Source organism: Athalia rosae, chromosome 1 (genome assembly GCF_917208135.1).
Source record: "Athalia rosae chromosome 1, iyAthRosa1.1, whole genome shotgun sequence".
Lineage (NCBI taxonomy): Eukaryota > Metazoa > Arthropoda > Insecta > Hymenoptera > Athaliidae > Athalia > Athalia rosae.
This window is the reverse complement of record NC_064026.1, coordinates 15,186,869-15,196,667: the sequence shown is the minus strand read 5'-3', so window position 1 is coordinate 15,196,667 and position 9,799 is coordinate 15,186,869. Positions and strand designations below refer to the sequence as shown.

Here is a 9,799-nt window from a genome sequence, read left to right as displayed (position 1 = left end):
GCAATTTTTTGAAAACCTTCCGTACGGTAATGCGTTTATTAAATACCTGGCTTTATACCTACTATAGGTGTTATGTACTGAAGGGATTATACGATATCCCTTTAAATTACTTTCGTTCAAAATTTCATACACAGCAGCTGCCGCAGCGCCAGACGTGCCCTGCAATTGAATATTGTTTTTGAAGGATGTCCAGTAATTGTTCATTACGCGATACAAATTACTCGCAAAGCATTAATGGTACTCAATCTGAATTTTAATTACATCCTCGAAATAGTAATTATAGTATACGAGTTGTATCATCCATATCTTATTATTTTCCCACTGCGGATTGATAGCTTCAAATTTCATGTCTAAAGAAGGGACGAACTAAGAGTACAAAATAACCATAGGACTGTCGAAGGGATTTCAAGGTAAGCATCGAGCACACCTGCTCACCCTTTACCGCCCCCATCCCGCCCCTTCGAAGAGCGCTGGGCACACACAATAAAGCGTTCCAAGCGTTCGAATTCGTGTGGAGAGAATTCGAATATTTTATATCCTACCACCTATGACATTTTAAATTTACAGTGGTATGACATTGGAAATTTACATTCATTTACAGTTCCAGTTTTACAAAACCTTGAATTTTGGAGAATGGTGAGATGATAGGACTTGTTCTTGATTTGCATAATTATCAGGCAGGGCACACGCGTATAGTACTTCATGAATTTAAATAATTAATTCGTACTCGAAAAACAAAGTCATAGTGGAATGACATTGTGTTAATAAGAGATCAAGAGAAAATTTCTAGTTGTTAATCGCTGGAATTCTGGAACGTACGTATCCTGGCTTTGTTTTCTCTCGTATAATCGCTCGAATTTTTGAAATAAGTTAGCTTCGCGCCCGTCCAGCAGACGATGGATCATTCAGAATTTGCACCAATCAATGGTATAGCGCTGAACTCTGCTTAAATGTCATAACCATATACCGAATGACAATGATCATCCCCGAAATTGACAGTGACTAATAGATCAAAGTGACATTCAAGATAGAATTGTGAAAATCATCGATAAAAATGCTGCGGTATATTTATATTTAATCATTGTTTCCAGGGGAACGGGATCGCGGCTGAATATCTGTGGACCCTGCAGGTAACGATTCAAACAGCTGATTTAATTTTTATGATGAGGTTGAATATGTTTAATAATTTTATTATTTCTTTAGTAGAATTCAATTGGTTGCTTTGAACTGTAATCAATCCTTACTCTCTTGTTGATTAGTTTCATTTTCAACGCACACTGCTCCAAATTAGCTCTTCCTGTTTTGTGGTCAGCGAACTCAACATTTTTGATAAGGTCCTTCGATAAATTTATAACGACCATACTCTGCTGGCAAACTAATTTTATTTTTTAGTAAACGTTAGATAATTCAGATAATTTATTAATTTATTGTATATACTTGTACGTCATTTATTGCATAAAAAGTTCTTTTGCATTACGTAATTGCTTGTATTATTGGCATGCATTTTACGTTCTTTGTTTTGTTTTTTTTTCATCAAAATTGTACTAGTTGACGCTGTGAGATTTGATTGTTCGAATTAATCATGGAGGAAGATGATGAGAACGCTTACCTAGAACAGCGCCGCAGTCGTAGCTACTCGCAGCCAAGTATATACAGATCGACGCAGACCAATCTGAGCCGTCAATCACAACTGAGCTTATACCAAAGCGTTCGAGGAACATTATATGAAAGTGCAATAAGTATGAATAGTTTACAAAGTGCAGCATCTACAAGAAGCATCCACTCAGCTTGCAGCGGCGATTCTGTTACCATAAGATACAATGATTTTACAATGGTTGATGGTGAAAATTTTGATGAGCTTGAGGAAGACCAACCAGGTCGGAAGACTAGACTGGCGAGTATAATGAATATAAAGTATAGAATCGGATTAATCATGTATCATAATCATGTGATTCTGTGAGAACTGTTATCACCTGCAAGATTTTGCATGTTTATTTTTGTCTAATTTATGATAGCTAATCTTTACCTGTTATCTCTTAACTAGGGTAACTACTATTCAAGAAAGTCTCTTATATTTTTAGTTCTGTATAGTAAACTCAGAGGTTTCAATATGGATTACAAGATTAATACTGTAGGTGACTGATCAAATTATGTGTAGTTTAATTGTTGACGATTTTTTTTATAAGAAGGCTACTCCTAGATTTCTGAGTGGAAACATAATTAATTCTCTACAGCTCTCCCACTATGCTACAGCCTCCAGTTTATATTTTCGGGATGAAGTACGATCTATCGACTTTGTGCTGGTCTGGGATGAACTTGACAATGAAGCAACGACGTACAAGAGCGTGGAGTTGAGAAGGGTTTGTCTCAATTCAGAATTGATTCAGGAAACAATGATTTTAAAAAAGATCAATTGATAGGCATTATTCCACTTTTCAGATCTCTTGTCATTTTTGTGCTCCCAGGTATTTGAGAAGAACTTGAAACGAGAAGGTTTAGAGTTGGAATGTGAACGCCCCGATTCCAATGGCTTACATTTCATCAAAATCCATGCTCCGAGAGAGGTTTTACGACGTTATTCTGAGATATTGAAGCTAAGAATGCCGATGAAGGAAGTACCTGGATTGCATCGAACGGAAAGCTCTACTAATGTTATCGTGAAGGAAGTGAATTCTGTCTTTCGACGTCTCCTGAGTAGATATTATGTCGACACAACTATGTTCCCAACAATGAAGCATCGATTCACCGCAGTCTATAGCAGAGATAAAGAGTACTTATTTGATCTGGATACACCAGAATTTTTCACGCCAGCTACACATTCGAGAATAGTACAATTCATATTAGACAGGACAAGATTTACCGAAGATAAAGAAGATGACTTTGCATTTGGAGTGGAACGACTCATTGCTGAAAGAGCTTACGTTGCTGCTTATCCGTTGCATGATGTAAGTATGAATTCAAATTTTGTTGCAAAATCAGCACCTGTTCAGTATACTATATCACTACAGGTGGACTATTGTCAGTTGACATCCATTGTTTCAATGCTTCAGAAAGGTGTTAGAATAGCAGGTATTTTTGAACAATAGGGACACACCTGCCAATATGGCCACCTGCTACACTACTTCATTCAGTAGTAATTCAAACAATATGAGATAGATAGGGTTGTATAAATAAGCCTATTAATACAAAGGTGTTGTAAAATCAGGTGTATGCCTCTGGGTATCTGGTTACATTTATTAGTTCGTCTACCTGCTCTTCAGAGCTGCAAGATTTTTCGCACTCACTCCACTTCCTGGAATGAAATTTCTTGAGATAACTCTTCAGTGATTTTTACATCAACAATTTTACAAATATTTCCATCCAATGAAAATCATTTCACTATCGGCTCTCACTTTTAGGGTGATCTCCGCAACCCGGGGTCTATGCGGAATCTCTTGTACACAGAATGGGCCAGTGTTAGGAAATGTCTTCACTATCAGCCCTTGGATTACATAAAAGAATACTTTGGCGTTAAAATTGGCCTGTATTTTGCTTGGCTAGGTTTTTACACTCACATGTTGGTCCCAGCCAGCATAGTCGGTCTACTTTGCTTCATTTACAGTTGTCTCACATTACATTCAGATCAGCCAAGTCGTGACATTTGTGATCCTAATACATCAATAGTAATGTGTCCCCTATGCGACGGACTGTGTGGGTACTGGAATCTTACGGAAACATGTCTACATGCACGAGTCTCGTACCTCTTTGACAATCCATCGACTGTTTTTTTTGCCATGTTTATGTCGTTGTGGGGTAAGTTCGTCAAATCCATATATTTACTCTGTTACTCAACTTCAGAGCTCCAAAAATTCAACAATCTTCTTTTCCAGCTGCCTTGTTCCTAGAGTTATGGAAGCGTTATTCAGCTGAAATAACTCACCGTTGGGATCTGACTCGACTAGACGCTCAAGAAGAGCATCCTCGACCACAGTATTTAGCTCGACTTGCTCATGTGAAAAGAAAGTCTGTCAATACGGTTACAAACACTGTGGAGCCGCACGTTCCGTTTTGGAAAATGAAATTTCCAGCAATCATGTTGAGTTCTTCTGTTGTTTTATTACTGGTTAGTTTACCAGTAGCAGATTTAATCCTAATACGATTATAAGGAATAGCTTGGGAAATGAGATAATTTTTTACGTAAGTCTCCTGTGAATGATACATCTATGAATATAACAAATCTACTACCTCTGCAGATAACTATTGCCATGGTCGCAGTTTTGGCTGTTGTATTATACAGAATGTCAGTCCTGACGGCATTAAGTTTCTATAAAAATCCTGTGATAACGAGTTACGCCATGTTTCTCACCACTGCCACCGCAGCTTGCATCAACTTGTGCTGCATTGTCATTTTCAATTGGATGTATGTCTGGCTCGCAGAATATTTAACTGAGGTAGTTATTGGCAGACTCAATTTGATTGAAAAACTTGCACGATTCGTTACCACTGATCTGTTACCAATCTTTGTTTCCGTTTGTCTGAATAGGTTGAACTTCTTCGAACACAGACTGAATTCGACGACAGTCTAACTCTGAAAATATATTTACTACAGTTTGTCAACTATTACGCTTCCATATTTTACATAGCATTTTTCAAAGGCAAATTTGTTGGATATCCGGGAAAATATACACGGTTTTTTACTTTTCGTCAAGAAGAATGTGGACCCGGAGGGTGTCTGATGGATCTGTGTATACAATTGAGTATCATTATGGTTGGCAAGCAGGCAATGAATTCAGTTCTGGAGATGGTTTTTCCACTATTTTATAAATGGTTGAATACCTTAAAAGTCCATGTCGGAGCCAAGGAAGGTAAGAAAAAACGGAAACCGACGTCTAAAATATTTCTCCAATGGGTCAAGGATTACAAACTGGTACAGTGGGGTCCGAGGAGCTTGTTTCCAGAATATTTGGAAATGGGTGAGTTGGCTTAGTTTCAATTACTAATTTGCGGAGGCAATAATTGGAATGTTGTCACATAATTAATGTTTCAAACAGTATTGCAGTATGGTTTTGTAACAATCTTTGTCGCGGCTTTTCCTTTGGCACCATTTTTTGCGCTACTAAATAATGTACTTGAAATGCGACTAGATGCAAAAAAGCTTTTGGTCATGTACAGAAGACCAGTTGGGCAACGAGTCAGAGATATAGGTGTTTGGTATCGGATTCTTGATTCTATTTCCAAATTATCAGTTATCACAAATGTACGTAACATTTTTCTACTCATAATCGAATATATTAAAGCAGATCTTGTTACAATGGTTAAATATTTTTTTTTTCAGGGCTTCATCATAGCTTTTACTTCAAATTTTATCCCACGTTTAGTCTATGTCTTGACTGAATCCGAAGATACCTCTTTGAAAGGATTTCTGGACCATTCACTTTCTGTATTTAATACTAGCCAGTGGGAAAACCCTACTCGTATGGCAACATTGAACGACTCTGTACAATTCTGTCGATATCCTGACTATCGAGAGCCACCATCATCACCAAATAGATATAAACATAACATTATGTATTGGCATGTTCTTGCTGCCCGTCTTGCCTTTGTTGTGGTATTCGAAGTAAGCAGCAGGCTTTTTTTTAAGTTGGTTAAGTTAAGTTAAGTTAACTCTGCCTGGCCCTGCTGTTCACTTAACGACTTATTTCCATATTTTCAGAACGTGGTAGCTCTCGTGATGATCCTAATTCGTGGATGTATTCCAAACACGAGTAAAAAATTGCGTGATCAAATCCGTCGTGAAATCTACATCACTAATGAGATAATAATTCAGCAAGAAGCATCACGTGCTTGTGGACCATGTTCTACAGAAGAAAATATAACTCGAAAAAATGCTCCGATCACAGAGACGACACAGAGGTTGAACAGAGTAATACAAAGTTCGTTATCAAATTCTGAATTTGACTTGGAAGTCCATGGTAGTCCAGTATCTCCACCTCCACAGCATTCAAAAGCGGATCTTCCAATAGTGTAGTTTTGGAATGGAAAAATTTCAGTTTTTACTACGTAGGTGCTACAATAGGCGTACCACTAGCAGGAAATTAAAAGAAATTATCATTCTGACTCTGGAATACTTGCAGCAAATCCTAGATATACATGCACGTAGCATAATTTTGAAAAGTGGGCCTATGTTATTTTTAGATTTTGTTACAATCATCTGATAGGAGCACGTGCATTTACGAAAAACTCATGCGTACTTAAATCCGATTTTCAAATCTATATTGTAATACTGTTTGTTCCTATGAACTTTTTTTCATCTTATCATTCACCTCAATCATGCGTTTTCTGTAGCAGAAGTCTAGTCTGGATCTCAGTTTATACCTCGGATGGTACATACTAATGAAGTTGATATTTTATACACAGACTATTCTGAACTATAATTCGACTCAAATCATAATCTCATTGCCAATCCTCCATGATAGTCTAAGTTTTAAAATATCTTTTGGAGTAGTACAAAAAATACAGGCTCTAGGTAATTTACAAATTATACAAATGTTGGAGCCGATGGTACATGTATATTTTTATGACATTATTATAACTGTGTATGCGATGATTTTCAGTCAACGCTTATACCATAACTTGTTAAGTTTGATTCTGATTTATTGTAGAAATAACGTCACCAAGTGGTAGAACGTAGAAATATTACATCCAGACAAATCGATACTCAATATTTACGAATGATATTAATTGTACAATATATTTTTATTGATATATTTAAGGACTGCCACTGATTGTGAAATCTGCATCGAACACTAGTTGAAAAAATTTAAACAAAACTATTTACAGTTTGTATTTTATTTGCCCTATATTATATCCATTTCATGATAGACCGATTTCTACGATTGGTCATGTTCCACTCATGTTCTAAATAGAATTCATTTCGTAACTATGTGAAAATGGGAGGGTAAAAACATATTTTTGAATGAAAAAAAAGGTGGAACGAAGTTGAGGCTTTTTGGTTGGCAGCAGCGTACCGGCTCTCCTCGCTTGTTCACTACCTCGTATTTTTGACGCAAAATTTTGGCTAGCGACTTAAAAGAAATAATAATCACGCCTAATCTTCAGACAGTTCGGCATGAGAATTTAATGAAATAGGATAAAATACAATTTAATTCATCAATTGGACAATGGGGACAGTGCTTGCCAAGGTAAGAATCGCTGTAGTGATATAACCTAATCCTTTCACTCGATAATTTTTGCTCCGAAAAGACGCTAATAACGTAATCGCTAACAATATCCTCCAACCTAAGCGAGTACGAATCATTTGGTAAAACTATTACTGCTATCGTTGCGACAGCTGTCCTTTCGAAATTCATTCATGGTTGAACTTATTTTACTTGATAATATATTCGATCCACAATCACTTGTTATTGTGAACATCGAGGAGAAAAGAATTTGTGTCGTTTTTGTATAATCATTTAATTCACATCGTAATATGTTACTTTATAATTACAGGAGCCAACGAAACCACGTAATTTTGGAACACTACCCCATGATCAAAAAACGGAAAAACATAATGATTGTTCAAGAGAGAATGGGCATGTAAGTATGCCCAATATTGCTCATTCAATGTTCTTTCCTTTGCAATGCTTTCAAGAACGTGATGCAATTCATTTTTTATTTCCAGTCAACTTATTCTGACCGTGAGAGTAATGCACTACCAAGAACACCACCTGTAGCTGAATCTGAGCCAGTAAATTGGCAAAGAGTCAAGGTAATTGCGGAAAGGATTCAAAGGTCCATTGAAACCATTTATTCTTGAAAATAAACGTAGGTAACGATCTGAGGTTGAACACAATGTTACTAAATCTGTAAAGTAAGGTTTTGAAACAGTGGTAGTTTCTTTTCCTCAAATCAGCTACTCATTTCTTTTAGGCAAGGGTTGACAAGGTACATGTAGATGGCTTGATAAGAACAAAAGACGATATCGTCAAAGCTCAGGTTACGGAATTATTCAAAGCTAAGGATTTTCAAGATGTTCTTGTTCAAGCAGATAGAGTGCGTGGAAAATTGGAAGCACTGGACTGCTTTAAGAACATTGGAATTTACATCGACACTAGTAATGGTCCTGATGCTACGCCTGACGGTGTTGAGGCAAGGCTGTTTTTCCACATGATTACTAACAAAATCTAATTCCAAATATTTTATTCCCGATGTTGGTTTTAATTTTTGATAATTTAAACGCGTTTCAATGCAGGTGACATTTACAGTACGAGAAATGAGACGTCTGACCGGAAGCATCAACACCATGGTTGGTAATAACGAAGGTTCTCTTCTTATCGGAGCTGGAGCACCCAACATATTTGGCAGAGGTGAACGGCTTCGAATGGAATACTCGTACAGCAATAAAAAATCATCAAGTCTCAACATATCAGCTGTCAAACCATTCGTAGACAGTTGGCTGCATAAAGTGTAAGGGAGATTCTGTTCTATTGACAAAAATTAGCGTGTATATCACCAACAGTATGAGTAAAAATCAACCATTTGATAGTCGCCTACAATTACAATTAACAGGATCTCCCATGTTTTCCACAGTTTGACAGCAACTGTGTTCAGTACCGTAAGCGATTTACCATGGTCCAGTTATAAACAGAACGATACTGGTTTCCTACTGGATTTAGCTCTGAACCCAGGTGATGGTACATCATTGAAGCATAATTTTCAATACGAGGGAGCCTACAGACACATTAGTACTTCGAAGCAAGGCTCATTTTTGGTTCGTGAACAGTCTGGCCCAAGTCTAAAGTCAGCACTCAGGCACATTTGTTCGATGGACAGGAGAGACAATGCTATTTTTCCAACAGTTGGATCATTAGTACAGTTCACCACCGAAGTGGCTGGTTTAGGAGGGAATATCGGATTTGTTAAACACGACTTTGTTATGCAGAGTAACTGGTCACCAAATGAACTTGCTGTAAGTCACATTGACTGTGTCAATTTTCACATATCTTATCCTTAAAAAAATTTTTAACATTTCAGACCTTCCAATTAGGATTTCAGTCAGGGTTGTTACGAGGAATAAGTAACGACATGCAGATAAGCATTTGCGACAACTTTTTCTTGGGGGGTCCATTAAATCTAAGAGGATTTGGCATGAGAGGTTGTGGTCCACGCCATGAGGGTGATTTTATTGGGGGAGATATTTATTGGGCCTTAGCGCTTCACCTTTATACACCGCTACCGTTTAGGCCAGGTCGCAACAGCTTTGGTGATAATTTCAGACTCCATAGCTTCATTAATGGCGGCAATTTATCAAAACTCAGTTTCAAATTTGGTGAGTTCCTCTATTTTATTCTAAAGTCACAATTTGAAAGAAAGAGAAATGATATGTTGGTCCATGTTTTTCAGATGGCGACTACAAAGACAACCTTAAGATCTTCACACAAGATGTCAGATGTACGACAGGTGTTGGAATCGCAATGAAACTTGGAAATATGGCCAGAATTGAGTTGAATGTAATCATGCCTTTGCTTTTTGTTCGGAGTGATTTGCTGCAGCAATTTCAATTTGGAATTGGACTGCACTACCTCTAGATATCGTAATTGGAAAATAGAGTTGTACATTGTTAATAATTGATAGCATTTAAATACTACTACTATACCTGTTGTTGGATGTGAAGCAAGTCGCTGCGTACTATGAAGTTAACCACTGTCCTCCAAGTTTTTCATGATTTTGTCAAGATGATGTGTCTGTATAGTTTTTAAAATACATGAGCTCAGAGCTACAGTAATAGCAGTATCATTCGGTTCATAATATTTATTTAAGT

At 37.1% G+C, this 9,799-nt stretch overlaps 2 protein-coding genes across 3 annotated transcripts; both read left to right on the top strand.

Moving 5' to 3' along the window:
* The first annotated feature begins 786 nt into the window (after window positions 1-786).
* Window positions 787-6,812, top strand: LOC105690630 (anoctamin-1). Of its 2 annotated transcripts, XM_012408607.3 has the most exons (11): window positions 787-1,130; window positions 1,549-1,894; window positions 2,235-2,360; window positions 2,466-2,945; window positions 3,399-3,792; window positions 3,870-4,102; window positions 4,233-4,430; window positions 4,523-4,952; window positions 5,031-5,236; window positions 5,315-5,596; window positions 5,693-6,812. In XM_012408607.3, the coding sequence occupies exons 2-11, from the start codon at window positions 1,583-1,585 to the stop codon at window positions 6,005-6,007; spliced, it is 2,976 nt and encodes a 991-aa protein (XP_012264030.2). In that variant the 5' UTR covers window positions 787-1,130; window positions 1,549-1,582; the 3' UTR covers window positions 6,008-6,812. The 2 variants fall into 2 exon arrangements, with proteins under 2 accessions (XP_012264030.2, XP_020710663.2); XM_020855004.3 differs by lacking the exon at window positions 787-1,130 and having other exon boundaries at window positions 1,758-2,360; window positions 2,440-2,945.
* Window positions 6,813-6,992: 180 nt separating this feature from the next.
* Window positions 6,993-9,771, top strand: LOC105690605 (sorting and assembly machinery component 50 homolog). The gene is made up of 8 exons (XM_012408546.3): window positions 6,993-7,181; window positions 7,489-7,575; window positions 7,661-7,747; window positions 7,909-8,127; window positions 8,231-8,445; window positions 8,569-8,947; window positions 9,013-9,307; window positions 9,382-9,771. The coding sequence occupies exons 1-8, from the start codon at window positions 7,161-7,163 to the stop codon at window positions 9,564-9,566; spliced, it is 1,488 nt and encodes a 495-aa protein (XP_012263969.2). The 5' UTR covers window positions 6,993-7,160; the 3' UTR covers window positions 9,567-9,771.
* Window positions 9,772-9,799: the final 28 nt, after the last annotated feature.